Raw genomic sequence first — 17,231 nt, 5'->3', positions numbered from 1 at the left:
AGGGAAGGGTGACATCATCAGCCAACCAGCTGTAGGAACCCCGCCACGAGAATGGCAGATATGGAGTCTCCTGTCCATGGAAGTCATCCTCCTCCCTGCCGCCCAACCAGGAAGGCTGCACTTGGTGGACTGCGCCAGGGCTGATCAGCGGACCCAGCCGGGGAAGTGACTGGAGGACACCGGAAGTTCCTAACAGGCAGGGGGCAGGGCTGCCCCACTGAGCCCAACCTGCCAGAGACCCAGTGACTGTTCCCAGCACCCCGACACACATACTCATTTACACAGCACACACACGCAAAACACATCAACCACACACCACATCCAGAAACCCCGATATCCACCCACACGTCAACACGCCCGTTCACGCCTCCCACCGCCTACATGCACACTTACACACACGTAGAGCATACAAGCCATCACTCTGTTCTACACACACCACACACATTCAGAGAGCCACAGCTCTGCACATAGGCTCACATTCACCAGATACACAGAAATGCCCGTTCACACGTACACACGCACATCCCACCCACACTCAGTGCATGACGCCCCACTCACACACTTGCTCAAATGCCCACACTAGACAGCGGCTCAGGTTGTCGACAGTCCAAAGTGTCCTCACACTCATGCACACGCGGCCCACATAAACGCAGCGTTTCTACTCCACATCTCTCCCGCCAGCGCGGCTCATCTGTGCAGCTCATCCCCCCGCCGCCGCCGGCTCCGGCAAAACGCTTCCCGCTCGGTGTGCAGCGGCCACAGTGGCCAGGAAGTAAAATGCAGCCAGGAGGGGCCGCGCGCGTCAGCACCGCGTCTCCGGGAGCGCACGGCGCCCGCCGCCGCCGCCCCGCCCGCCCGGAGCCGCGGGGCCGGCGAGCTGAGGAGCAGGTGCTGGAAGCCCAGCCGCGCCAGCGTCGCGCGGCCGCTGCCCAAGTTCGCCCGGGGCCTGAGGAGGGCCGGGCAGCCGCGAGAGGAGCGCCGCCGCCGCCGCGACGCTGGGAGTCTCGAGACGAGCCGGGCGCGCGGAGCAGCGAGTCCGGGTCACCCCCGAGAGGTGTAGCCGGGGCTCCTCGGTCCCCAGCTCCTGGAGCACCGGGGCAGGAAAAAGAAGAGGCAAGGGACGGCGAGACCGGGCTTTTCTGGAGACTCGAGGCACTTCGGAGAGCCGCGGGAGAAGGGACACTTCCCTCTGGCCAGCACCCTTGAAGGAGCCCAGCGGCCAGCAGCCTCTGGCAGGACCCTGAGACGCCCCCAGCCCCAGGCGAGGCGCGGGCTCTGGACTTGAGGGAGCCTTAGCAGGTCTCAGCCGAGCGCAGCCCGAGGAGCAGTGAGAAGGGTCCCGGAGGAAAGGGAAGGAGGGCAGCAGCCAGCTGGGCGACCGCTCACCCCTGTACACACCCACCCCACCCGCCAAGCCAGGAGCCGCCGCGCGCCTCTGGGGGCGCTCGTCCCCCGGCGCCTTCTCCCCCGTGTCCCAGCACCGCGGGCCACCGGCCGGGCTGGTGGGGTCCTTGGGGGTGTCCGAATCAGGCATTGGTGGCCGAGTGGCTGCTCTCCCGGGACCAGCGTAAAAGCTGGGGTTGGGCGGAGCCGCGGGGACTCAGCTCAGGGTCCCCCGAGATCCAAGACGAGGGGAGGCGGGCGCAGCGCCCAGGGACCGGAGAGGCGGCGCCCAGCGGGGCCCCTCCAGAGGTAGTGGCCGGCGTCGGGCGTCCGCCAGGAGGACTCGGGGCCAGGAGAGCCTGGGAGGCGCTCGGGGAGGCCCGTGCCAGGGGCGGTGGGCCGAGGCGGCCTCGGTCCCGGGCGGGCGCCCGCGGAGGCGGCTGTGGCGGCGCCGGGCGGGCATGCCGCGCCACCGGAGCTCCTTTCGGGCGCACGCTTCCCTGGCGCGGGCTGCGCGCAGCGGCTGCCGCTGCTGCTTCCACTGCTGCTGCGGACTCCCATGGCGGCTCCGCCCGGCCGGGGCCGCTGCCGCTGCCGCCAGCCGCGGGCTGAATGAATGAGCCGGAGTGGCGGAGCCGGGCGGCCCGCGGCCGCGCTCACCGGCCCGGGACGCTTCCGCATGGCCCGCGAGGAGCCGGCGCCGGCGGCGGTGGCGGCAGCCGGGCGGCCCCGGGGCAGCGAGCGCGAGCGCGAGCGGGCGCTGCAGGGGCCGGGGGTCGCCCGCAGGGGGCGGCCGTCGCTGAGCCGCGCTAAACTGCACGGGCTGCGGCACATGTGCGCGGGGCGTGCGGCGGCGGGAGGCTCTTTCCAGCGACGGGCGCTGTGGGTGCTGGCCTTCTGCACGTCCCTCGGCTTGCTGCTGTCCTGGTCCTCGAACCGCCTGCTCTACTGGCTCAGCTTCCCGTCGCACACGCGGGTGCACCGCGAGTGGAGCCGCCAGCTGCCCTTCCCCGCCGTCACCGTGTGCAACAACAACCCGCTGCGCTTCCCGCGCCTCTCCAAGGGGGACCTCTACTACGCCGGCCACTGGCTCGGGCTGCTGCTGCCCAACCGCACGGCGCGCCCGCTGGTCAGCGAGCTGCTGAGGGGGGACGAGCCGCGCCGCCAGTGGTTCCGCAAGCTGGCCGACTTCCGCCTCTTCCTGCCGCCGCGCCACTTCGAGGGCATCAGCGCCGCCTTCATGGACCGCCTGGGCCACCAGCTCGAGGACATGCTGCTCTCCTGCAAGTACCGCGGCGAGCTCTGCGGCCCGCACAACTTCTCCTCCGTGAGTTGCCCTCCGCGCGGACCCGCTCCCCCAATCTCCCGAGTCGGAAGGCCGCCGGCCGGCTCTCCCCGCCCCCCCGGGGCTGGACCCCAGGCCCCTGGCGGTGACACCAGCCCACGAGGCCGAGGCTGAACCCACTCTTAGGTACCCCGAGTCTTCTCCAGGTTGTGGGGACTTGGACACCACTGCAGGAGGAGTCGCCTGGCTCTCCCTGTCCCGGCCTCTCTCCTTGCACTGTCAGCTCCCAAGCCTCTCCGCTTTGCTGGTTATGGTCCCCTCCGGGAATACCAGTCCCCCTCCTCCCCCATGTCACCCCCCAGGTCCACAGGGCTCCAGGTAGCTCCCCTGTGCCTGGGATGAAGGGATGGAAAGAGAGAGAAGCACGTCTTAAGTGTGGGCTCGTTGTCTTTGGGAAAACCAATAGGAAGCTCTTCAAAAAATGGGCCACTGCGAGAATCGGGTAGAGGCCCTAAGCAAGCTTGGGACCCTAAGCAGCTTATGGCTTGAGAGTTCCAAAACACTTCCAATCTAGGGGGACTTTGGAGGAAACTCCCAGAATACCAACCGTCGCTGAAGCAGTAGCTGGTTTGGTGGGAGAGGCAGCAACCCCTTGTGCTACTTTTTGAATTGAGCTGTGGCGGGCACCATTGGGGCCCTTGACCCCCCAAGGTGTGAGTATGGGTCTTCCGGTCTCGGGGAACCAACGCCCTGCAGTGGGGAAAGCAGCATGGCAGAGATATGATGTGAACCTCGGGAGCCAAGAGAAGTTGTGCTCGGGGTTTGTAAACCATTTTCTGTGTTGGTTCCCCCATGCTGGGGTCTGGATAACGCAGGGGTCGGACAGGTTTCTGCCTTGTGTGGTCTGCCTAGGAGGAGTTCTGGTGCCAAGCCTCAGCGTGGCTGGAGCCTGTCCAGCCATTCGTGTGTAAATGCCCCTTGGGGGGGGGGGTTGGGCTTTTCCACTAGTGCAGGGAATGTTGGTGTGTGTGTTTATTTGTAATGCTCTGATGGTGATTTTACCAGCATTAGGCATCACTCCTGACAATCTCATCTATGACAATGCTTTTTCTGGGATGGTAAATAGATGCTCTGGTTCCAACAGGTGTTGGCACAGATGCCCATCAGGCCAGGCCTCTGATTGGCTGATTGGGCTAGTCCTCATCTAGGATGGTGACCCTGGCTTCAGTCTTGCCCTCCTTGCTTTCTTTGCTTTAAACCTATATATACAGTAGCTGTGAATTATCCACTCCCAAAATATCCCTTGTTTCCTGAGCTTTTCAGCTGGCTTTTAAAGAATACCTACCTTGTGGTTTCCCCACCTTAGCAAGCAGGAGGTGCTGTTAACATATGCTTCTACGTGACTTCGCCCAGACTTCAAACACAATTCTGAGTTCCATCCACAAAGGTGAAGGAATGAAGTTCTCGATCCCTTATCGTTTATTGTCCTTTGGCTGACCACTAACTAGCAGCCCCTAGAGTTGGACTGAAGTTCAGTGTTACATTCAAGTACCAGCAGCTCCAACTCCAAAAGCTGTACAACACTTGGAAAATTCTGCACATCTGACGATGGCTTTACAAGGTGTGGATCGTGGGCTAACAGCCAGGATTCACTTTTGACACTTGCCACAGCCCTGCTTTGGCAGAATTTTATTCCCATTTTAAAGATGAGAGACATGAGGCTCTAAAATGCTGTCCAAAGTGCAGAGCCAGCAAGCTCAAAGTCCAACTTTGCATACCACCAAATGTATCACACAGAAGCCACATGGAAACTACCTCTCTGATCCTGGACCTCTCTTCTATCAGAGGACCCCTGGGTAGGCCTCTAGCCCTCAGCCACTTCCAAATCCTATCCCTTCTGGGAGCATGGCTGGGAGAGTGGAAAGTGGGGCTGCCCCAGGGCGTCATAGCCTCGGCCACATGTTACGGGGCCTACAGAGCACATAGCACCTGCAGGAGTCACCTGACCTCAGCCTCCCTGGAAGGAATGGCTGTGAGTTGACGAAAGCAGGGTTCTTCTCACTGGGGCACAGCCTTCTCTGACCGCCCTGTACCCTGCCTCCCTGTGTCTGAAGAATTTGCAGGCCCATACCCACCGAAGCAAAAGTATTACCTCCATTCCCCAAAGGTATGTGTTCCTGGGGACTCAAGTGACCCCTAGCGGCTTCATCTCATGGCCCTGTCCTGGGAGTTTCCAGCTCCTTCACATTTCATGCTGTAGTTTTTTCCCAGGGGCCTCAGAATTAAAGGCTGCACCCCCTCTATCCATGGAAGCCAAAAGCTATTTCGGAGGAGCCCCTAATATAGAGTGGGCCCATCAGGAATACTTTCCTTTAACAATGCTACCCTGTCCCAATCCTTGGTCATCTTTGATGGAGTGACACTATGGTGTAGTGGTTAAGAGCGTGAACGCTCAAGCTGAACTGGTGGCTCAAATCCTGAGACTACCACTTTCTGTGTGCCCTTGGACAAGTGACTTAACCTCTCTGTTCTTTAGTTTCCTACTCCGTCTAGCAGAGATAACAATAGTATATACACCACATCAGCTGTGCCTGTATTTGTATATAGGGGTATGTGTGTGTTTACATACATATAGAGAGGAGGGAGCTCTTCGGACTGTGCTGGGTCCCTATAAAAATGTTGCCTTTAAAGGGCACCAGCCCCCTAACTGGTCTTTGGCCTCCAGCTCAGTGCTCCCTGCCCTCTGCATCCACCCTCGGCACTATAGTCAGAGCAGTCTTTCTAAAGGTCCACTCAAAGCATAGCACCCCATTTCTTAAAACCCTTCAGTGACTCACCTGTCCTGGGGATGAGGTCCAAGTTCCTCAGGCCTTATACCTGAGCCCGCCCTCTGGCCACGCCCTCTCTGGCACCACATATCAAGCTCTGCCAAACGGCTGACAGCAGCTGGACCCCCGCTCCTTAGGCCTCTCTCTGCCTTCCTCTGCTACCCTAAGTGCACCCCGCCCCACCCTGCTGCTTTGTCTGCCTGGGGATACCTCGTCAACCTCCATCATCCAGCCCTGGGGTTCCTGCTGCTTTGGAGCCTTTCCTGACTACCCACCACTTCCCCTCATCACCAAACAACTGATGCCTTCCTCTTTTTGCCCTCTACCTTCCGTTCACACGTATGCGTGTCACCACACCTCCTGGTCTGTGTGTCTCCCCTTCTGGACTTGAGTGGGAATCAGATCTGATTTCCCTGCCATCTCCGGCCCCCAACACAGAGCCCGATGTAGTGTAAGTGCTAAGGAAAGATCTGGGGAATGAAGACCTTCCCCAGGTAACCCCAAGACTCCTTGTTGTCCTCCAAGACTCCTGGATTAATTTCTCCAGGGAACACAAGTGGCATGCATTTCTAATGAGGAAATGCCCAGGCAATTTGGGGGTATTTATTCCTTTTGGGGACAGAAAGGGAGAGTGAGGCGCAGGATGCCACGCGCTCCCCAGACACCTGAAGTTTCCAAGCCCTGAGGGCCACAGGTGAGGAGTGGGCTTCCAAGGGGACCAGTGGGGAGATGTGCCCCACGTCTCCTTCCATCCGGTTGGTCTCATGGTCTGGAAATAAACCCGGCAGGGGAGAGCACAGTGTCGGGCAGGGTTGAGAGTCAGACTTTAGTCTGCAGGCCATTCAGGATGTATTTGTTTGCAGCTCCTCTGTATGTTTGTCACAGCCGTGCAAGGGTTAATCACTCAGCGGTCAGACAAAGCAGCTCCGCTTCTGAATGCCCGCTTGGTTTCCCTGGCATCAGCCATGGACCTTGGGCTCTGCACGCTGGCCACTCGGGGTTTTCCTGGGGGCAGAGGAGAGCAGCCTTCCCACTGGGCAGGAGGCAGGACCGTGAGGCCAGTCTATCTGGGTATGGGGCTTCGGAAGAGGGACTGAGGGTCTGGGGACAGGCACGAACAGAGGCCATCAGGTCCAAAAATAAGGAGCAGTGACGCCCTCTGGGAGGAGGCACGGGTCAGGGGAAGCGTCAGGCGGACCTCAGTTTAAGGCTTTGGTTCTGCTTCTTTCTAGCCACATGCCTCGGGCAGGTGCTTCGCTCTCTGAGCCTCTGAGAGCTGGGAAGAAGATAACATGTATGCAGTGGCCGGCCCCTGCCTGGACAGCATAGGTGCTCAATATTCAAGAGCTCTTGTTATAATTTGAATAAAGAGATCGACAGTCTTTGTATCTTGTGGTAGCGGTTATTAATTATGATCAATATAATTATCATCTATTATCATGACCACTTACCTGAGTGGGGATATGCTCATTTCCTGGTTCATTTCATTCCATCACCCAGTGTATACTGAGTGTCAACTATATGTCAAGCTCTGAACTAGCTGCTGGGGATGTAAAATTAAATAAGGCGTGGTATGTGTCCTCCATGAATTTGCAGTATTGTTGAGGAAAGAGATACATCAGCAGAGGCCAGGAGGGCAGAGGTGCTGCGTGGGCTCAGAGGAGTACCCAGTTCAGACTGGGGACCTCTGAAGGCTTCTTGGAGGAGGTGACATCTGAGCTGAGTCTGGAAGGATCAATAGGAATTGCAAGGTAGAGAAGGAGAGAAAGGGGACTTCTGGGGGAGGGGGCAGCATGTGCGAATGAGGAGATCAGAGACATGAAAGGATGAGATTGGACACATCCTTTCTAGGGCTGAGAGTAGTTCAAGGCAGTGGGCAGAGGTGGGAGTCGGGGGCGCTGGGTGAGCTGAGTTGGGGGATAATAAGGCAAAAATGTGATGGACACCTGGAGGCCAAACTAAGTTTTTAAACTTCGTAGCAAAAGCTCTGACTTCTTTCGCTACTGGCTGTCACACTACAGAGGGAGATCTCATCTATGTCCCACCGCACCCGCCAGCTGTCACCCCCACCCCATTCCTAACTCCATCAGGAGAATTCCACACTTCCCTGAACCCTGCCCTCATTGTCTATCCCCATCAGCAGGGGGTCAACCCTGCGTGCAGATTTTAGACTAGTCCTATGTACTAAAAGCCAAGGAAACAGCATTTGATTTCCTCACACTTTGTCACAGGAAGCAGGCTGGCTGCTGTGAGCCAGCCACAGAAAACAAGAAATCATTTCAGCAACATATTGTTTAAAATCAGCAAATTCCATTGAAGTGGTGCTAGGCCAGGCAGTGCAGTAGTTGTGAGGATGGATGGCTTTAGGGAGGCCAGAAAGATACCTTTGCCTTTAGAGAAAGAGGAATAAATGAGCGTCAAGTGATTAGAATGGTTTCTGGCACCCCAGTAAGGACTCAATAAATGTGAGCTATTTCTGTTAATATTACTAGCAGTGAGCGTTTCCAGGGAAGGATGAAGGCAAATAGCACTGGGTGGCTGTGATGTGCCAGCCTCAGGCTGGCCACGTTTCATGCCATCTCAATTCTCGCAATCACCCTAAAAGGTTTTTTGGTTTTTTGTTTTTGTTTTTTTTTATGGTATGCGGGCCTCTCACTGTCGTGGCCTCTCCCGTTGTGGAGCACAGGCTCCGGACGCGCAGGCTCAGCGGCCATGGCTCAAGGGCCCAGCCGCTCCGCGGCATGTGGGATCTTCCCAGACCGGGGCACGAACCCGCGTCCCCTGCATCGGCAGGCGGACTCTCAACCATTGCGCCACCAGGGAAGCCCCACCCTAAAAGGTTTTGTAATCATCCCCATTTGGCAGATGGGGGACCTTCAGCTCAGGGCAGTTCTGTAGTCAGCTGAAAGTCACAGAGCCAGCAGGTAGCAAAGCTGGGATTTGAACCCAAATCCTCACCACCAGAAAGGCACAGCTGCACAGCTGGATGAGGAAAAAGCAGCACTGGTGGGGCAGGGGCTTTGCTGGGAAGACCAGTACAGCCTCAGTTCCCCCCTGACCTGCTATGTGACTTTGGCCTCAGCATCTTCCTCTGTGAAATGAGGGCACGAGCCAAATGACCAATGGGACTTAGCTGAAAAGTTCTCCGTCCAAATGAGTGATCAGGGGAAAATAGGGCTTAACTACTGCAGATGGCCCAAGCTCTTCAGCCAACCACTTGTTTTCTTTGCGGAGCTGAAACAGTGATTAAGGGGGAAATGTACAAGTTATTGGAGTGCTAGAGACAGGGCGGTGATTAAATAGACATTTACACAAGGAACATGAAAAGACCTCCCCAAGTTATGTGACTTCCGGGAAATTAGTTTAGGGAATCAAATGTCAACTCTGCTCAGGTCTGCAGATATCCAAATGGACCCACGTCAGGCTAATTCTGATAGTGGCTGTTTGGGGGCCACTGTGGCCCGTCATGAAGACATCAATCAGATGTCTGCCCAACTGAGAAGGGCTGGAGGAATAACCAGGCCATTTTTAAAAGGAGCTGCCCATCATGCAGGAAATGGGGACAGATTCTAGCCCAGGATTTGTATAGGGCACCTGTTACGTAAACAGTCACATCAATTTCACCAGAATTGAATCGGTGTTGTGGAACCCATTTTACAGATGAGGAAACTGAGGCTCAGGGAGGTACAAAGTCACAGCTCGGGGGCAGCAAAGTCAAGATTAAACCAAAGATCGGTCCAGCTCCAAAGCCGATATTATTTTTGATGACATCATTCTGCCAACTCTGAGAGACGCTGGTGAGAACAAACGTTTCCATAGAGGGTATCCAACGCAGTCTTTCAAGCCTTCACTGGAAGTTTCTTTCGCTACAAGTTGATGCAGCCCCTAGAAGTCATCCTGGGTTCCAAGACCTGCCACCCTGAGAAGGAAAAGCCATTCCTAGGAGTACAGGATCCATGATGGACCTGTGGAAATAGGTTTATGATGGGGAACTTAGGAGTTATGCAAACATATTAATGCAGCCATAACCTGATGAAATTCCCATTTTCATTCACTCAAGGACATGGATAACTTTGAAGTCCTGACTAAGGAGATGTTGCCAAATTGAGATCCAACTCAGACCTTTGCTAACGAACAAATAGATGAGTCACCCATAGTTGGAACATGAATTGTTGGTAAAACAAATAAAGGCCGTTAACATACTGGGGAAGTTTGTTCTCCTGAGCATGTCAAATATCTCCCCTGACACCACTGTTTATACTACTGATTTGCTTAGTAAATTGTTTCCTCTGGTACCACACACATTTATTGAGCTCATACTCTCTGCCAGGTCCTTTTACATTCATTATTTTATTCCAGCCCGACAATGGACCAGGCAGGAAAGTATTCTCCTTTCCCTGATATAGATAAGGAAAGTGAGATGGTTCAATAACTTGCCCAAGGTCACAGACACAGACCCTGATCTTAGGTTCCAAAGTCAACACTCTTTGCCCTACGTCACAGTTGTTCCTACAAAGAAATCCCAGTGTAGCTTTGGCCAAATGAACCTGCATTTCTAATTAGCAGAGTCTTCGTGATTATAGCTGGATAGGATTGCATAATATACATTACCATCTCATTTTTATCCTCGCAGCAACGGAGGGTGATTATCGCACTCTATTGCCTGCCTAACTTCAGAGAGGGGAGTGACTTGCCCAGGGTCACATGGCACAGGAACAGAAAACAGCCAGAGTTCGAATGCAGGCCTTCTATGGCTCCCATATACCTCTTCTTCCCCCAGCTCCCCTGTTCCTGGTCAGGGTGGACTTGAGGGGATTTCACCTGCGCTGAAAAATTTTCTTAGGAGAAAAGCAATGAGCTTCTGAGTGCCTTGCAGAAAAGAATCAGTGCTAAAACTGGCTGCTGAGAACAGGTGTCGGGTTCCTTCTTTATCTCTGCCCAGAGGCCTGCCCTCCTTCCCAGGGAGGTCTGTTCCAGCATATTCCAATTGGCCATGGATGAATGGAGAAGCCTCTAGGCCTATGCTTCCTAAACTTTAGCATGCCCAGATTCCTGGGCCCATAGCAAAGATCCTGATTTGGTAGGTCTGCAATGGGGCCTGAGATTTACATTTCTAATAAGCTTGCAGATGATGCAGATGCTGCTGGTCCATGGACCACAGTTTGAGGGGCAAGGCTACGGGCTCCATGAATGCTGAGAAGGAGGGATCCAAAGGGGTCTCTTGTTCATATCTGACCCACTAAGTCTGTAAGAATGCACATGGAATGGGCATGCTGGAATGGAGCAAGGAAGGGCACCTGGGGGAGGAGTACTGGATGCCCCAGTGAACCCAGGAGGATGTGCATAGCAGGGCCATCATCATTCCGGGGTCAGTGCCACACCAGAGAAGGGTCCATAGAGGGGCCATGGGGCCAGCCAGAGTGTCAATCAAACCAAATTGCAAAGGCCATGTGGTAGGCTGAATAATGGCCCCTCAAAGATGTCCACGTCCTCATCCCCAGAACCTGTGAACACATTACCTTACATGGCAAAAAGGGACTTTGCAAATGTGATTAAAATAAGGACTTTGAGATGCAAAGATTATCCTGGATCATCTAGTGGGCCCAATGTAATCACAAGCGTCCTTGTAACAGAGAGGCAGGAGGGTCAGTCAGAGAATATGTAACCATGGAAGCAAAGGCCAGAGAGTCAGAGAGAGATTTGAAGACACTACATTGATGGCTTTGAGATGCAGGAAGGGGTCACGAGTCAAGGAAAGCAGGTGACCTCTAGAAGCTGGGAAAGGCAAGAAAACACATTCTTCCCCGAAACTTCCAAAAGGAATGCAGCCTTGCCAACACCTTGATTTTAGCCTTCTGACCTCTAGAACGATAAGCTAATTGATTTGTGTTGTTTGAAGCTACTAAGATGGTGGTAATTTGTTACAGCAGCAACAGAAAACTAATACAAGCCTCATTTGTGGTACAAAACACTCTCTATTACACACCTGACCCCACATTGTGAACCAGGCCGTGTAGGTTAGGATCAGGGTCTGTCCTAAAACCAAGAAATTAAAGAATCCAGGCTTCCCTGGTGGTGCAGTGGTTGAGAGTCTGCCTGCCGATGCAGGGGACACAGGTTCATGCCCCGGTCCGGGAAGATCCCACGTGCCACGGAGCGGCTGGGCCCGTGAGCCATGGCCGCTGAGCCTGCATGTCCGGAGCCTGTGCTCCGCAACGGGAGAGGCCACAACAGTGAGAGGCCTGCGTACCGCAAAAAAAAAAAAAAAAAGAAAGAAAGAAAAAAAGGAAATTAAAGAATCCGTAACAAACGTAGCTTGGTTAAAAAATAGTCAATGTGGGAGTATTTTATCCATGCTTAACATTCATGCCAGCTTGGGAATTTGGACCCCAGCAACTAGAAAGGAGTAAAACTAGAAAAAGGAGGAGGAGTAGGAAGAATGTGGCTTCAGGAATCAGACACAAGTTCAAATCCCAGGTCTGCCTGGGATTATCAGGGTGGCTGCTGGGGGTTTGACTACCTTCACTGAGACCCTGTTTCCTCATATGTAACGCAGAGATCATACCTTCCTTGCAGGGTTGTTGTGAAACTTAAAGATAATGTAGTAATCCATTCGAAAATGATTTCTTGAAAGCCAGCTGTGGTCTAGTCCTGGTGGATAAAAAACTGAGTGTAAATACAGAAATCGTCGTCCTTACTCTCTTTATCGTAAAAGCACGGATGCGTAAGTGCTAAATAAACGTGAGTCATCACTATCATCTTCATCATCATTATTACGATGACCCCTCTCACTTCTTTCCAGAAAGACTGCCAGGCCCTGGAAGAATAGTGTGGCCTTCTATATATTGTCCCAATTCTAGCCAGAAACAATTACGTAGTTTTCATTTCACACCTTTATGGGTAGGTCAGAGCCTTTTAGGGTTTCTTTAGTCCCCTAACCCAAATTAAAAATCAGAGGGGGATATTGAGTGGCTCAAGTCACGTTGAGCCACTGGGAAGCTTGAAATAGACTCTGAGGATATTAGTGCTTAAGCTTTTACAGTATATCACAGCCTCTGAGAACTTCTCTTCCAAAATATGTACGCTGCCCATCCCCTTCGGATTCCAGTGGCATATCTGATCTGGCAGTTGGTGATACTCTGATCTCTGGAAGTAGAAGGGTTTAATCTTCTCTTGGAACCCCTCCTAACGGAAATTATTTTCCCACTTTGAAATGGCGCGGTCATCCACTGTGAACTCACGTCCATAAATCTAAGCCTACTGCCCAGGAAAGCAGATGAGGCTTGATTCTGCTGCTCAGCACAGTCTCACAGAGCAAATTATGGCAAGAATTTGATTTACAGAAACACCTCAAAGGCTCTAGAGTGACCTGTGTTTATTCGCTTTATTACCGTTTATTTTACAGTACCTCTGGATGCTCCCTGTACATGGATTTGAAAGACTATTTGGATAGATGCTTATGAACTGCCAGTTTGCACAGCCCTGTCGAGGAGCATGGCTTTCTTTGGCAATGCTGCCAGTAGCCCGAGTTGTGGGTCCTTATACCGATGTTGCGATGAAGCCCAGATCTAGCAAACAAGCTTGGAGACGCTAGCCCAGAGTTCTTGCTTGAACTTCCCCAGCTCTGCCTTGATATGGTACTTGGTGTGAGTCTCCAGCTGCAACCCCAGGATGTGTAGAGACAGGCTTGATTTAAGATTCACATATCTCAGAACAGCTGGGGATATTTAACATCACTATAATTACATTACATTTTTGACAGTACACGGAGTGAGAACCTTTCTTGGTTGTTGTTGAATATTCGATGAGCATCAAATATTTTAACCAGCCAAGGAAACACGACTGCATTTTTCACATCCAAGTAAGTTTTGTTTTTAAAACTTCCGGCCTGGGGTGGGTGTCTCAGGCTCTAATCTTCTTTTACCAGGTCTTTGGAGAGGCAAGAGCGCCATCCCTCTGGCCGTGGCCGAGGAGCTGAGTTAGGTGGGCTGTGATGCTAAGGAGAGAAGGGATCAGGCAGGCACTAAGTAGGCACCCCTGTGTGCCAGGGGTCTGGAATGTCATCATAGCTCTTCTTGCTGTGGCACCACCAGCGCAGTGACGAGGGAGTGGAGGCTCAGAGAACAACTGGAAACTTGCCCAAAGTGACATTTGTAAATAAATAACGGAGCTGGGGTCAGCTGAGGCCTCTGCAAAGGCGTTTCTGGCAAGTTGTGTATAATGGTTGAAGCCAGGAGGTGGGACAAGGGGGAGCGGAATCGGATGGAGGAGGACCTCCTCTGCACCAGGCTCTGTGCCTCACATTTGTTTCTTCAACCCTCATGACAGTACTCTCAGTACAGTCCTGTTGTACCCATTTTACAGATGAGGAAACCAAGGCTCATAAGGTTAATGGGAGAAGTGGTGATGAGAACCTGCATCTCATGCTCTTAAAGGAGAGCATTTTCAATATTTAATTTATATTGACCCCTGGCTGCCTCACTCTCACCCCCGCCCCTCCCCTGCCCTGCCCCATGCTCCAAGAAGCTTAGCCAGCCAGTGATGTGGGAAACTACCTATGACCTTGTCTGACCTCCCTCTTCCCACCCTCCTGGAGTCAGGGGTTCATGGCCCTGAGTCACAAAGCCAAGTCACTTAAGAGCTGTCAGTATTTTTCAAGGAATTTTCCAACTTCCTCCAACTCCTTCCTTAGGTGGTTCTCTTCCCCTGGACCCCTGATCTGCTATCTCTGCCTCATCAGCCCACTCTGTTCTATCCAGCTGTGGGCTTAGACATGCACAGAGTATGCCGGGAAGGGTGCACGAGGTCTGATGATGGGCTGCCTCTGAGGAGATAAGAAGGATGGGGCAGGGCGGGTGGGAAGGAGCCTGGCTTCTCATTCTGCACCTTTTTCTGTGGTTTGAATATTTTTAACCACGTGTGTGTATGATTTATAACAAACACGTGAAGCACAATGAAAGCACTGTCTGAAAAAAATCCCATCTCTTCTGAAGTCATCTCCCACCACTTCTCCACATAAACATCTGGAAAGCAGTGTCCCATCCTTTTGACCCTCTGACACTCACTTTGTTTATGACCCTCTTATGGTCCTTTCCTTTCTCGGTCTTTTATTGTAATCCTCCATAAACTCAGTTTCCCCTCATCAGACTGTCACCTCCCTGAGGGCAGCGGCTGTGCCCGGCTCCATCTTTTGGCTGTCCCAGCACCTACTGCCATTCCTCATGGGTAACAGGTGCTCCGTCTGAATACCGAATCGCCAAAATGGGACCAAGGATTGGTACCACCAAATTATATGTGACTCGTTTGTTCATTCATTAATTCATTCCATGAAGAGGTGGCCAGAGCCCACTTGTAGGGGGCATCATGCTAGATGCAGGGCACAGAGGGACATGGATATGGCCCTTCCATCTTGGAGCTCACATTCTGGTGCTTGTGAATGATCTCCATGAAGATCAGAATCATTGGGAGGGCTGGTTTCAAAATCCCTGGCCCTGGGCTTCCCTGGTGGCGCAGTGGTTGAGAGTCCGCCTGCCGATGCAGGGGACACGGGTTCGTGCCCCGGTCCGGGAGGATCCCACATGCTATGGAGCGGCTGGGCCCAAGAGCCATGGCCGCTGAGCCTGCGCGTCTGGAGCCTGTGCTCCGCAACGGGAGAGGCCACAACAGTGAGAGGCCCGCGTACCGCAAAAAAACCCCAAAAAATCCCTGACCCCAACCCAGAACTGCTGAATCAGAATTTATGGGGGAGAGGTCCAGCAATCTCTTCTGAACATAGAACCCCAGGTGATTGAGGATGTTAGGAAAACATTCTGTGTTTGGGGCCAGGGGGGTGGGGCATGGCACAGATAGTATACAAATAAACAGATAAATGAGCAAGACTGTTTCCAATATTAATAAATGCTGTGAAGGCAAAAACTGAAGGGCACATGATGGAGAGCAGCAGGGAAGGAGTGATTTTCTGGGGAGATGACATCTTCGCTGAGACTGGGAGATGAGAGGGCAGGGATCCTGGAACAGCATCCCAACAGAGGGACCAGCAAGCTAAAGGCTGGGGAAGGGGGACCTGCCTCCTTCCTCCAACACTGGAAATTCAGCTCCTGTAGCTCAAATCACCTGCTTTCTTTTTCTTTACTGTGGGCACATCTGGCTCCTTCCAAAATGTAGCCACCTCTCTCACCCACAAAACGTAAGAGAACAACTGATTCTAGCCGGTCTGGAAATATTGATCACCGGAATGCTAATGTAATGTAGCCTTAGGCTCTTAGGCTGAACTCTCCTTTAAAAAATAACTCCAAGTGAGTGGAAAAACCCTGCAGTTCCAAGAATCCAATCGCAAATCCCTGTCAGAGGACAGTTCCATGAGACCGACGTGGCCAGGCTCTTTCTTTGGAGGGCTACATCCTAGTTAATTATCACTGCGTTCCTCTGCTGATGAATTTTCATGAGGGCAAGGTCTTATACCTTTGACATTCATTTGGATTTTCCTTCTGCAGCCTCTAAAATGTTCCGTCAGGATGGCTGGTTGTCCACACTGAAAACAGGCTCCTTTGCCTGGCTTTGTGTTTCAGAGAGAGCTTGCAAATCTTTCACCTCTGTTCGTCTTCATGATAACCGTGTGACAGAAAAGCAAACAGTGCTGTTCCCATTTTACAGATGGGGCAACTAAGGCTCATGGAGGAGAATTGACTTGCCCAAGGTCACTAAGGAGTTCTGACTCCTACGCTGGTACTTCCCCCTGCCTGTGGTGATGAGTCAAAACGAGGGGACCACATCTGTGGCCTTCGGCAAGTCTCAATGTCACTGCCACCTCCTGGGGGAAGTCTTCCCTGGAGGGTTTTGTGAAACCTGGTCAAGTAATTGAATCCTTGGCTTGGAGGTGTCTGTGTCCCCTGCAGGCAGAGAGGCTCAATCTTCAGTAACTTTCACGTGCATGAGAGTCACCTGTGGATATTGCTAAGATGCAGGTTCTGGTTCAGTAGGTGGGGCCTGAGATTCTGCATTTCTGACAAGCTCCCAAGTAAGGCCAATGCTGCTGGTGCACAGCTCACATTTTGAATAGCAAGGATCTACAAGGCAGGAGGAAAACGCAGCCTGGAGTAAGAGAAAGAAGGACCTCTGGTCCCAGACAGACCTGAGTGCGTTATCAACCCTGACACTTTAGTCTGTGTTACAACACTCATCCCTTTTAGAGAGAGCTCCGGAAGGGACCACCTTGTCCTGAATCCTGCCCCTGAGAAGCGAAGCTGCTTCTTCCAGCCTAGACCTCAGGCTGCTACTGCTGCTGCTTAGAAATGCAGACAGCACGGCGATGGGTAGGTCTCTATCAAGCATAACTCTATTCTTTGTCTTTATATGATACTGAAATGACTAGGCATTTAGGGAGGCCGTGTAAATGGAGAAATGACAGTAGAGTCACCTACCTCCCAAATGAGCTCCCTGCGAGGATGAGCCGACGCGAGGTGTTTCTGCACCCTTTCCTGATTTTGTGGATGTCAGTGGACGCGTCCTGAGAGGCGTGAGTCCAGGAAGGACAGCCTCTCGCTTGATCACAGTCATCAGCCTTTGTCTCTGTGCAGCATGTTGCTCTTGAGGGGGAGAAGCCTTCAATTTGAGGGAGTCGTTCCAGTAATAGGGCATTTCTAGGTAATGCAGCCAGAAGCCTGGGCTTTTGTTGCTACAAGGCCGCCCGTTAGAATTGCGAAGGCTGCTTCCAGACCAGTCCTTGGACTATTCAT

General features: G+C 53.0%; 1 protein-coding gene across 2 annotated transcripts in view; it reads left to right on the top strand.

The window, feature by feature from the left end:
• The window catches only part of ASIC2 (acid sensing ion channel subunit 2), a gene marked incomplete at both ends in the record, with an annotated part of 990,230 nt that overhangs the window by 750,264 nt on the left and 222,735 nt on the right, over positions 1 to 17,231 (top strand). Inside the window, one exon of one of the 2 annotated variants that reach the window (XM_079725474.1) lies at positions 2,000 to 2,710. The exons of the other annotated variant lie outside the window; for it this stretch is intronic. Within the exon in view, the coding sequence (XP_079581600.1) occupies positions 2,000 to 2,710 (711 nt within the window). Of the gene's footprint in view, positions 1 to 1,999; positions 2,711 to 17,231 lie in introns of those variants that run through there. 2 annotated transcript variants of the gene reach the window in all.

Source organism: Hyperoodon ampullatus (assembly GCF_949752795.1).
Source record: "Hyperoodon ampullatus genome assembly, chromosome: 19".
NCBI classification, from domain to species: Eukaryota; Metazoa; Chordata; class Mammalia; order Artiodactyla; family Ziphiidae; genus Hyperoodon; species Hyperoodon ampullatus.
Note: the sequence above shows the minus strand (reverse complement) of the source record. Positions and strands in the feature narration are given on the sequence as shown.